Source organism: Sebastes umbrosus, chromosome 9 (assembly GCF_015220745.1).
Source record: "Sebastes umbrosus isolate fSebUmb1 chromosome 9, fSebUmb1.pri, whole genome shotgun sequence".
Classification (NCBI taxonomy): domain Eukaryota; kingdom Metazoa; phylum Chordata; class Actinopteri; order Perciformes; family Sebastidae; genus Sebastes; species Sebastes umbrosus.
In genome coordinates, this window is record NC_051277.1 from 32,931,180 (window position 1) to 32,944,631 (window position 13,452).

Sequence of the window (13,452 nt, forward strand, 5' to 3'; positions counted from 1 at the left end):
ACTTGGGCGCTACCCACATAATCAGCTGTGCTGCTCATCCCACAAATGCATGATCCTTACAAGTTGGACATCATTGTGAAGGTAAATAAACAGGCTTTCCAACCATGTAAAATACAATGACCATTAGCATTGTAACAACAGAGAAATAATCAACAAACACAAGTTTGCAAAAAAAATGTCCCAGTAGTCTGTAATATGTCTGTAGCAAGAGAAATAAATAACCAGCAGAACAGGAAGTCCCTCATACACTGTAGATTAGATGGATGTTGCATAGAGGCTTCAGAAGGTTTTTGTTACCCACACTCTCTTTATATAGCTTTACATCCTGTGAATCACTAATACATTACTCATGAACCACACACAACTGGAAAGGAAAATGTATGCCGACCACATTTTACCTTGACGTAGTAAAAGTAATCACTCAGATGTCAAAAATTCCATAATGGCACAATGAGAACTTGTTACATTATTATCTCTGCATAATGCAGATAAGAAGTGGGAGAGAAACACAACCCCCCATCCCCACAACCCCATCACCAACATCCACAACAAAGAACTGGAACCAGGTATTTTCAATATACTGTACACACTATATGCCTAGTGTGACAACAACTCAATCAACTCATCAATAATTCACTCCGGTTTGCTATTCATAATCAATCAATCAATCAATCAAGTTTTATTTATATAGCACCTTTCAAACAAGTCCAATGCAATTCAAAGTGCTGTACAGACGATTGACAAAAATGTAGAATGTTGAAAAAGGATTTAGAGACAAATGTACACCGATTATTTTAAGATAATAAAAGATAAATAAAATACAAGGAAATAAAAATAACAATAAAAATAAATAAAAATTATGAAACTACACAAAATAAAATAATAAATAATTAAAATAGAATAAAGAGATGATGATCAGCAATAAAATGTTGATTAAACAAAATAGAGTAAAATACACACTATAATGATGATGATAAATAAAGTAATTATAAACAATAAAACCATATAATTATAAAATTATAAAACACTACATAAAAGCCAGACTAAATAGATGGATTTTTAGTTTACGTTTAAAAATATCAATATTTTCAGCTCCTCTCCACTCCTCTGGAAGGTTGTTCCAGCGGCTGGGAGCGTAAAGGCTGAAAGCAGCATCACCAAATGTTTTTGTTCTGCTTTGCGGAACAACTAAAAGAGAAGACAGTAAAAAAACACAGACAATATTTCAGGTGAGCTACATTAAATGCAACTGTAGAAAAATTGACTTGACCACAGATGAAACTTTTAATTGCAACTATTAAAATCTGTAAGAGAGAAAGAGTTTAAACAGGAGAAGGAGAGGAAGTGACATGTTTTCTGGTGAATGTAATGATGTTGCAATAATAACCAGCTATTGACATGCATGTCGAGTCATGTTTCCACTTGAAACAGATTCAGCAGGCTCTTTGCATGTTATCATGCAGCATATCTAGCACCAGCGTTCATATTAAATATCTGTGCGTGTCGTCACATGTATTTTTCTCATCATTGTGCTGTCTGTCTGCTAAGAAGAAGGCCCCGAGTGCTCGTCTGACACACTCCACCACAGACCACAATGCATTTAGACAGTTAGACATCTAGAGCAACATCCTCATTCGTACCTGCTGTCTGTCTGCTGGCTCGCTGTAGCTTTCACAACAGTCTGAGATCATTCCCTGCCTTTTCGAAAATGCTAGAGAGCTCCGTTTCCAAATGGTAAGTCCACATTTCAATTCACTTTATTTAAAATGTATTGACTTTAAACGATCATACAGTAAAATCCAAGGCTCAGTGTGCTTCTTAAATATGAAAGCTTTCTTAAGAAATTTTGTCTGGCTATGATGAAAATGGATCAGTCCGATTGATTGCAGTAGAGACTCCACACCCCTCAAACATTAGAGCTAATGTACAAATGTATCATTTATGACTTTGTAGCTGTAATCTTTAATTGAGCATTCAACAAGAAAAACAAATCTGAATGAGACCGTGTATACCAATAGTTGTGCAGCTCATCTCGTGGGAACCCTCAGACAACATACAGTGATGACAAAAAACTGTCTCCACATGTCCTTGTTTAAACATGTAGAGACATAGCCTACATAGCTTTGACTATTACAGGGGAAAGCTCACAACAGGCTTGGGTGCAAATACATTTAGATTTTTTTGCCAGTAAATTTGAGTAAAATGTATGTATTGATATTTCTAATGGCACATTTATTCCATGTGTGCATTATTTAGGCCTCAAAAACAGTGTGAGAGTTAATACATTTAGACTAAGAGTTTAATAAATGTGGAGCAGGAATGACTTGGCTGTTTGCACACTACAGACTATGTAAACCTGACTCTTGTGTGTCTTGTGCTCTTCTGTTGAAAGACTCACCACAAACTCACACACAAAAATACATTTTAAAAACAAAATGTAAAGAGGAATTTTTTGAGCCATACTTGTGAAATTTTGTAATGTTTCCTGCAGTTTTACTGTAAACACGTGATGCAACCTTTTCATAAGTTGCTGCTCATCGTGACTTATGGCGTGAATGAAGAAAAAAGGTTTCTATATTAGTCCGGCAGAGTACAGCAGCAAAGAGCATAGTGCAAAAAACAAGATGCGTCAGATAACACAGTAAAAAAAGAGCTAAACAAAGTGTAACTAAATATGAACCATTTAAACAGAAGGAAGTATAAAAGGAGGAACAGTATATACAGTATTGACAATAAACAGACTATTAACAAAATTGCACAAGTGGGAAATAATATTGCAAGGATTGTGTCTTTATGCGTTTCGGTATGTTTCCTTCTGGAGCTAAATGCTGAGAGTTAACAGGGTTTCGCATACCCCCTTTACACCTGGCATTAAAATGCATTTTGGATGATCGGATAGTGCTTGACCACATGAAAGTACAACCCCTTTCTCACTCCCAACATTAAAATACCACCGTTTGGTAAGTGCCCCTCTGCATCGGAAAGTGATGCACGCAGGCTGACCTTTAGCGACAGCATGTGACGAACCGGGCTTTCAACTAACTCCAATGTAAACCCACCTGCGGCGTTACTCGACGGTCGGAGCAAGAGATGTAGAATTGATAGTGTGAGAGTCTGAGAGGGCGGGCGGGAAGGGTGGTGGATGGGTCAAACAAACACAAGACTTTCAACCTGGACACTGGTGTTTGTGTCCCGTGTGAAACTAAAAGTTGACATATTTTGTCACGTTGGTCATTAGTCACATGACTCGTTAGTATCGTCAGTCCCGGAGAGATGTGAGTCGCTAGTCAGTGTAGTTAACGTCAACCTTAACTAAGTGGTTGTGTTGCCTAACCCTAACTTCCTGTGAAAACGGAGGTTTATTTTGAAAGGACACTATGTACTGTATGTAACAAGCGTATATTGACACGCCGTCCCTGGTCCATCCAAATGTAAGGGGTACCCTGTGCATCAGTCTCCGATGCCGAGGGGCGAGTTGGGAGTGAGCATGTGTTGTATGGATGTACAGGTGTAAACGCACCCAAACGCATTGAGGACGGATTGTGATCCGATCGACTAAATCACCTCCGGAGGTGGTCAGCACTGGTGGACTCATCGGGGGGGGTTAGGGTTACATGGCGCTCCCATGTTCAAACAAACCGAAGCCAAGGTGCCCTCTTGGATGCCCCTATAGCAGATAAAACATGACAAAGTGTCCTCTAGGGTGTCCTTCCAGGAGAGTAATCGTGATGAAGTGCCCTGTGTGCTCTGGGAATCGGAGGAATTAAAACTCCAGGAGAACAGCGGGGAGAGAGGGGGGGGGGAGTCAAAGGTGTTTGTGGGATGCATGTTTTATCATCTCATCAGAATCAAATCATTTATATCACATATAATATATCATTTATATCGTATAAAGTAGATTATCAGTGTGTTTTCTTGCCAGATTCGCTGGACATCCTATAATATATTATAGAGTGATGCTGTAGGCTACAAATAACACAGAAAGAACTTTAAGTATTAACACTATATACAAACACACCACCTTACCCCTTTAACGTTCCAGTGTGAATATTATTGGAGTATTATAGGCCTACTATAGAAGATGCATAGCCCAAGTATATATAGCAATAAAATCACAACTGATTATGGCTGACACAGTTTAACATGCTTAAAGAAATAATGAATAAATAGGAATAAGTTGCAAGAGATTGCTGATACCGGCCGATACACACACCAACATGTGAATCAGGGGAGCACTGACACTTATTTTTTTTCACTTCAAGCATTGCACACATCATGGCGCAATTCAAATGGGATCAAAAAAATATTTGTCTTTCTCCGTTGACTACCGTTCATATTTTTTCAGAAATAAGGTACCATGGTGGTCCACCTGAAGGGGTTGTACTTCGTCTCTCTAATGTATTTAGGCTACACTTGTGTTCAATGTGGTCACAACCTCCGGGGGTGGTTTTGGTCGTTTGGATCACAATCCGTCCTCGATGTGTTTTGGTGCATTTACGCCTGTACTTTCATGTGGTCGAGTACTATCAGACTGCAATCCGTTCGGTGTAAAGGGGGTCATATTCAGCCTGTCGATAATGTGGTTTTGGAGCGTCTTGATTCTGTTGATTGATTGCAGTATTTGTTCCATGAAGGTTATGTATTAAATGAAACATGTCCACAGTCTATAGAGAGGCTTGTAAAGCATGTTCAGTATAACAGGCTACACATCACTGTGTATAATGTGTTAGCATACATCACACTCTTCTCTGCAAATGTTTCAGCGCTTGCAGTAAGCCCAGTGCAGCTCGTGGTTGTGGTGGTTTCTGATGGATGCAGATCCTGATGGAGACTCCTCCCTTTGCTCTAAACAGTTACACATAACTCACAGCTAATGTGGAATGCCTACATTACTGGTCAAGGAAGAGGCAATATTAGCAAAGTGCTTCCTGATTCCAATCCAGTAATGGATAGTAGAGTGCTTCTGATGTGCGGTTAAGAGGTATTAAAGATATCAATTTTCACTTTTGTCTTGGCAGTGAAAAGACTCCATGGACGAGACCTAGACGATGGTTGTGTATTTTGATGCTGTTACTCATGATGGGAATAATGTTCACTTTATACAATACAAGCCCTAAAGATTCATGGCCTTCGATGCTTTGGACGAAAAGCTTGTGGTCAAACCAATCTTACAACAATATGACTACTTCAGCCACCAGTGTAAGTATAATTAGTGTCATCTTGAAACAAAGGCAGCTGTCAAAAAGAAAAAGTCATGATGTTTTTTTCTGTTTATCTGATAAGAGGAAATGTCGTTTGGATGAGTCATCAGCAGTGACACATCACTGTTAAAGGGGAACACCACCAAAATGAAGAATTCCAATATGTTATTTCCATGGCCTAGTAAAGTTCCATCAATGTGTGAACATGAGGTTCTCTCTCTCAAAGCCAGAAACCAGAGCAATAGGTCTCAAACGTGTGATGTCATTGGGTACAAAGTCTGGAGCTGCTCCATAGACGATGAATGGGAGACTGATTTTGTGGACCCACAGAATGTTTGATTTCTTTTTTATAGAGAAGCCAAGTCCCGCTCCTTCCGTTAGACCCCATGGGACCTTATTATGGAAAAATATGTACGGTAGTTAACAGCGAGAGAGAAATAATACTGTTTGAATTGTGCCATGAATCACACATATGTTTGTCACTTTAAAAGATAATTTTGCAAGTCAAGAAAGTCACAGTTCGCAGTTTCTGTTCATTTCGTTTTGTGTGGAACCGCTCAGTGAACTACATCTCTCGTCTTGCACAACATACATCACCAACACTAGCTATAACTTAGCTATGTTCAACGCACAGATGAAACGTTATCTGACCTGATGTGTTTTACCCAGCGACTCCTGTTTTTTTTAATCAGCCGGTAAGTGAAAGAACGATCAGACCTGTTGCTGGTGTGAGTTCATCCCAGTAGGAAACACACAGGCATCGTAGCTTCAGAGAGAGAGATGTCACTTACACAACGTTTGGGTGTGTCGTCTTTCTAATTACGAATTTTCACAGTCTGATACTTCAACAGTTTTACGACAAACTGAGACTTTCTTGACTTGCGAAATGATGTTTTAAATTGACAAAAATCATGTATGTGATTCATGGCGCAAATCAAACAGGATCGAAAAATGATTTGTCTCTCAGCGTTGATTATTACTACGACCTAATATTACTACCGATTAAGTTCTGAAATAAGGTCCCATAATGGTCCACCGGAAGGGGCCGTACTTCGCCTCTCTATATCCAAATGAGCTTTATTCTACTCCGATGTGAAACAAAAAATGTGCCCATATACTCAGAACTTTCCCCTGGTAGTCCACGAGCCAGGGGGTTGGTCGTGCCACTCTTTTTTTCATCCCTCCATCATTAAAATTTTTCCATCTTTTTTCGCCATTTTACACATAGATCCAGTATAAAAGAGGGAAACCAACACACATATCATGAAGTCATATATTCTTGTAAAGCTTAGACTATAACCTATCATTCAGTCACATTGTCATGACACTGAGGTCAATAAAATTTGACCTTTGACCTCTAATGCTGCAATGGGGCAAATTCTGAATGCAACTCCAAATGCCCTTATAACTAACTCCATATTGATCGGATGTGCCCATGGATAGTTCCAGCATAAAGAGCACAAAAAGAGCTTTAAATTGATATATTACATGAATAACAACAATAACAACATTTCTTATCAGAATAAACGTAACTTTGTGCAGTTTGTATCTGATAGAATGTTCAGAACTTTGCGTTGGATTCTGTTATTGGGGCCGTTTGTAAATAGCTTTCTTAGCAGCAGAAACACAAAATAATACAAAAACTCAAAAAACTGTACTAAGAAATTAATTCTCTATCCATTATTTTATGTTTTCTCACTCTTACCTCATTGTCAATATAAACATGTTCCAACTGATGAGGCCCTGACTCAGTGGCAATGGGTTATATTCCAGGTGATATGTGAAAATGATGTTCACTTTTTTATAAAGGCATGAAACTTGGTACACTTGAACAGTTTGGAGCCCTAAACATTTTGAGACATGGAGCCACTCTAGCACTCTAGTTTTTGGATTTGGGAGAGAGTTGTTCATGTTTACCAATATTTTTTGGACTGTCTCCGACCATAGAAATAACATGTATGAATTTTGAAAATGGGCGTAGTTCCCCTTCAACATTCTGTTTTTTTCTTCCCTTTTTTTAATTCATCATGCTGCTGTTAAAAATGGGTTTGAGTCAAGCAATGCAGTGCTGCAGGGATGACGTATTGTTGTAGGCCAACCTGGAAGTTAGCATGGGATTTTTCTATTGGGTTTTGGATTATTGCAGAAAATTGGCTCTGTGGCAAACACACATTTATGATACTTACAAGTTTTGATCAGCAAGATAATCTTCACAAATGAACACCGCTTTAATGATTTTTGAAGTGTAAATGCAATCACCAGAAGTAAAAAGCTAACGTTAGACTATAACAAACTACACCACGGTCATATGAACGCGAGTATACACAACAAAGCTGTAAAGGAGGACGAGTCAGTGTGATGACGTTTAGTAGTCTCATTTAACCACTTGTTAGCAACCGTCTTTTTTAAGACACATAAAGGCTTCAATATTCACGAGTGGGATATTTATTGATGTATTTTATGTCATAGAACAAAACAAAACCTCTTCAGCTTGTGTCAACCACAGACCTTATTTCAGGCATCTAACTAAAAACTGGAAGTGGTAAAATGCTGACTCATTTCCGTGTTTTACAACTCATTCCTGCAGCACTCTGTAGCCTACTTTTTAATGTTCAACACAGACTGTTTAACATTCAGCTGTCGAATTTTCACTATTTAAATTCAGGCAGTAAAATGAGATTTGTAATTAGCTAATTAAGCGTAAATGCTAACAAGTTGCTATTTAGTGCTGATATAGGAGATTTAGTTAAATGTTGTGTTCACAAAGAATAGCAAATTTTAGACGTGGCAAAATTACATACAAAATCGATGCAAAGACACAAGTGGTCATGAATAGACATGATTTTGCTCTAGGATGTGTGAATTAGAGTGTTTCAACTTCTGACACACAGACACTCCACACACGTACGTTGCTAGCTAGCTAAAGCTAACATCTGTAGCCTACAGTCCAACTGTCAAATTTGCACAAATAAAGCAAAGAAAAATTAACCTTGCCTTTTGTTTTTAAATAAAAGCTCCATATTTTGTCTCTCAATATAAAGCTCACCATCTCACCAACTGACCCTCCAAGGTACACTGTGGCATACCCACACCGGTACGATATCATATTGGACGAACCCCATAGATGTTTGCAGGAAAGCCCATTCTTGGTTCTTATGATCCCAGTCGCCCCCCACAACAGAGAGGCCCGTGACACGATCCGCAACACGTGGGGCAAAGAAACTACAGTGCTGGGCCGAGTGGTCAGCCACTACTTCCTGCTGGGAAAGTCCAAAGAGGAGGATGGGACAGAAACCCTCAATGAGCAAGTGAGTTGATTCATTACAAGTGATTGAATTCTCTTTCTCTATCCCTTTCAACCAGCAACAAACATAACATAGAGGGGAGAGAAATTCCATGAGTTCATTGTGGGGAAAATCAAAACAAATTTCTGTTTTTGCTGTTTGCAAAATGAACATGAGTGAACTACAGCGGATGCTTCAGAGAATGTAAAACTCACGGGGTAATCAGAGCAGAGACCGAAAATAAGGTTGAGATGCCAGCCAGCCAGCTGCAGTCAAACAAAAATTCACTACAGAGAGCTACGAGGTTATGGGTATGATTTTGAGCCGGTTAAACAGGTTTCTGTGTGCTGTGGCACAAGGACAATAATGAAGACTTTGTTACACTGCTTTCTGCAGCTGTCTCTGAAACATTAAAGCTGCACTAATCGCTAGATTTTATCTCAACAAACAACACATTCTCACTCCCAACTCGTCAAATACCACCACTTGGTCAGCGTTCCTGGGCATTAGAGACCGACGCACAGTGTACCCCTCTTGCGTAACTTTTGGACGGACCAGGGATCAATATACGCTTGTTACATGCATATATTCTTTCAAAATAAACTTCTGTTGGCACAGGAATTTAGGTTTAGGCAACACAAAACAAAAGTTAGGGTTAGGAACTTTCGTGGTTTATGTTGACGTCACTGACTAGCGACTCACGTGAGTCATGGGACTGACAATACAGATGAGTCACGCGGCTAAAGCCTGACGTGACCAAACAAGTCTACGTTACTTTGAGTTTCACACGGGACACGAACACCAATCTCCTGGTTGAAAGTCTTGTGTTTGTTTGACTCATCCACCACCGCCCTCTCAGACTCTCACGCTATTAATACTATGTCTCTTGCTCCGACCATCAAATAACGCCGTGGGTGGGTTTACATTGGAGTTAGTTGAAAGCCCGGTTCGTCACATGCTGTTGCTAAAGGGTGCCTCCATGCGCCGGTTTCCGATGCAGAGGGGCACTTACCAAACGGTGGTATTTGACGAGTTTGGGAGTGAGTACAGGTTGTAACAAAGGATCAAATGATGATGTGTAATGTGAAAGCAGTCACCATTAGTGATTCTTAGAGACTCACATAGAATTATCACCAAACTTTGCAGTTCCCCTCAACCATAGCCTACATGGTCCATGCTTTTTAGTTTTTTCAGATTTTGTTTTGGTTTTCCAGCCAGTGACAGTCCAACACATTGTCATCCCAACTGGTCACATACTCACACTTTGTAAGACCCCTTGGCGTCACTTTTCGGTCGCAGTAAACACATGCTTTAATGGGATAGTTTGGGTGTTTTGAAGTGGGGTTGTATGATGTACTCATCCATAGTAGGTGTATTGCTTACAGTAGATGGCGGTCGGCACGCCTCCAGCTTGGAGAAACAGACAGGAGTACCGGCACCAGAGCAAAGCAATACGGTGCTGTGGACAGTGACGGCAGAAAAACATATTGTACCCACTAAAATGAAAGGCTCAATAAAAATAAAATCAATATCAGTTTAAGTGTACACTATATTTAGAATATTTCCACCGTTTTATCTTGCCGTTAGACAGCCCTTTCCTTCTCCTTTCCAACAGGGTATTGAAATGAAAGTGAAACTTATCTATGCTCTCTCCAAAGCCAGCAGGGACAGATGACAAAAACAGTGTAGATATGTTTCACTTTCAGTTTAGACCACTGTCGGAAAATAATCTAAATAAAGCGTACACTTGAACAGATATTAATTTTTTTAAGGTGAACCTTACTTTTAGGTGGCTAAAATACGTTTTGCTGCTGGCCCCTTCCACAGCACTGTATTGCTTTGCTTTGGTGACAGTACTCCTGTCTGTTTCTCGATGCTGGGGGTTTGCCGACCATCACCCACTGTAAGTAATACACTGACTATGGATAAGTACCTCATACAACCCAACTTCAAAACACCCAAACTATTCCTTTATTGTTGTGAATTAAACAAAAACACACGCTTAGGTCTAGGCAACAAAACCACTTAGTAAAATTTAGGAAAAACAACATGGTTGGGCTTAAAATGATTACGTTTGTAAAGTCAAAATGAAACTTAAGGTTGTGAACACAGGACACAAACGAACAGCTGATGAAAGTGAAACTTAACGCACACGACACGAAGAGTGGTCTCCTGGATTATAGCCATGTTGTTGGGCCCATCCACCTAGACTCCCGCCCGCCCAGTGTGTGTGTCTTTCTCTGTCTTTAAACTATGTCACCACACTCCTGGAACACTTTCTCTGTGCATTTAATATTGCCACGGAGGGGTTCACATCGTAGTTAATTGAAAGCCTGGTGCATTTCATACATGCGCTAAAAATTGCCTTGTGCATTGGTATCACACGTCGATGGGCGTGACAAAGCATCAAAGCGGTAAATTCTGCTCTGGGAATGAGAACGGGTTGAGTCTCACGGCTCTCATCAACACTGTTTTTAGCAGCAGGAGGCAGCTGTTTATAGCAAAAAAGCTCTGATAAACCCATACACTAGCATTTAGCATTTAGCATTTAGCATTTAGCTCCAATGGGCCAGATATTTCCCTCAGGAGTTAGTGAAGACCAGAGCTGAAAGGAGAGTAAATATCTGACTTACATTCAGGAGGTCACCAGAAACACAATTGTGAATGAATGCTAATGTTGCCCTGTATCTGCTGGATATGTTAGCAACTGGTTGCTAGCTTGTTTCCGCTGCCCCTAAGCGGCCAAGAAATGGTTTAACTACTGCTCTAAACTCTGTCTCCTATCTCCCCTCTGTAGGTGTTACAGGAAAGCCAGAGCCATCACGATATTCTCCAGAGTGACTTCTTGGACAGCTACAATAACCTCACCATTAAAACCATGGTTATGTTCGAATGGCTCAGCTCCCATTGCCCCAACACGTCCTACACCATGAAGGTCGACTCGGACATGTTCCTCAATGTCCACAACCTCGTTGACATGCTCTCAAAAGCCCCCCGACTACTCTACGTGACAGGAATGGTGGCGAGGGGTGCTCCTGTTATCAGAGACAGTACCTCAAAGTGGTTTCTGCCTTTTTCTGTCTTCCCTGAGTATGCATACCCACCATATGTCATTGGAATGGGCTATGTCTTCTCACTGGATTTACCCAAGAAGATACTGGAGGCATCTGAGCATGTTAAAGCTGTTTACATTGAAGATGTGTACGTGGGACTGTGTTTGAGACATTTGGGAATCGAACCAACAAATCCTCCTCATTGGGATTTGTTTAGGCAATTTATGCCTAATGGGGCAAGCAACTGTTACTGGACCACTGTGATTACAACGCTACTACAGAACTCTCACCAGCTTTCAGAAGTATGGGGAGCATATCAGACTCAAGTTACCTCTTCTGCTTGTGCCTAACAAAAACTGTGACTTGTTTTAAAGTTACACCCAGTGACTGCATAGCCCTGTTGCACAGCACGGCAGTTACAACACCATTCGTTTACAGCAAAAGTTACTGCCTTGATTATATTTTTTCAATCTTTGAAGTATGGTCTGGACTTTGGATACCAAAACAGCAGAGATAGTGAGACAGATGTGTATTATGAGGCTGAGCAAAATGTGTTCATGTCTTTGGTGTTTGTAACGATTGCACAAATGACCGTAAAGATGTAAATAATTTAAAGATTTTAAATTTCTCTTGTGTCCTGCCAGCCCAGTCGCACAGCAGTTCGTGAAATAGTCACCAAATGAATGTATTTATTTGTGTACATAGACACAAATTTCACATTTTTTCTGTGATGGTCAGCACAAAATCAATTTGTATGTAATCCACGTAATTGTGAACTGAGAAATATAAAGAGCAGCGAACGCCGTGTAGGGAGGACGACAGGGTGGATGGGCATGTCAAAAAACACCGTACTTTCACTAAGGAGACTGGTGTTTGTGTCCCGTGTGAAACCACAAGTCAAAGTTGATTTATTTGTCATGTAACTTACGTACTTAAGTTGCGCCACTTCCGGTATTATTTTAACCCAAACCACAATCTTTTCCTAAACCTGAGGAAGTAGTTTTGTTGCCTAAGCCTAACCAAGTCGATCTATTCCTAAACCTAACTAAGTAGTAAAAGACTGGAGCGGAAATTGACATGTGCTTCACGTGTTGCTGGACATTCGGTGTTTGTGTCCCGTGTGAAACCACAAGTCAACGTTGATTTATTTGTCACATAACTTCCGTACTTAAGTTACAGTACGTCCGGAGTTATTTTAACCCAAATCGCGATCTCTTCCTAAAGCTAATAAAGTACTTTTTGTCATGTAACTTCTGTACTTAAGTTACGCCACTATTTCTAAACATAACTAAGTAGTTTTATTTTGAAAAGACTGGAGCAGAAGTTGACACATGGATCACATGTTGCTTGGCATTCGTAGAAAAACACACGAAAAACCACGTGACTTTGTCATGTCCTGTGTGAAACCAGAAATCAACGTGGATTTATTTGTAACGTAACTTCCATACTTTAGTTACGGCACTGCCAGAGTTATTTTAACCCAAACCATGATCTTTTCCTAAACCTAAGTAGCTTTTTTTAAAAAAAAGGCTGGTGCGGAAATTGACCCGTGCGTCACGTGTAGCTGGACATTTGTAAGAAAACACACAAAAAATATGTATTTGAAAATCGTGCTGAACATCACAAAAAAAAGAAAATTCATGTCTATGTTCACGAATCAAATAGATCAAATTTGGGGACTATTTTGCAAACTGCCATGAGACTGTGTTGGTTCAGCACGTAGACAAGTGTGATGAAACTGAACACAGGAAGTTAGCAGGCCCAGTAGTCACCACACTGTAAAACAATGGAGTTGTCTGCATGCAAAGCCCCTAGATGTACAATATTATTTTAATATTTAATTTCAATGTAACTTTTATGGTATGAAGGAAAATGATGGTTTGTCTGCAGGGATACGATTTGCACAAAATGTGC

At 39.9% G+C, this 13,452-nt stretch overlaps 1 protein-coding gene across 1 annotated transcript; it reads left to right on the forward strand.

The window, feature by feature from the left end:
* The first annotated feature begins 1,329 nt into the window (after positions 1 to 1,329).
* Positions 1,330 to 12,525, forward strand: LOC119494097 (beta-1,3-galactosyltransferase 1-like). Its single transcript, XM_037779719.1, has 4 exons — positions 1,330 to 1,734; positions 5,019 to 5,199; positions 8,243 to 8,509; positions 11,283 to 12,525. The coding sequence occupies exons 1-4, from the start codon at positions 1,709 to 1,711 to the stop codon at positions 11,886 to 11,888; spliced, it is 1,080 nt and encodes a 359-aa protein (XP_037635647.1). The 5' UTR covers positions 1,330 to 1,708; the 3' UTR covers positions 11,889 to 12,525.
* The last annotated feature ends 927 nt before the right edge of the window (positions 12,526 to 13,452 follow it).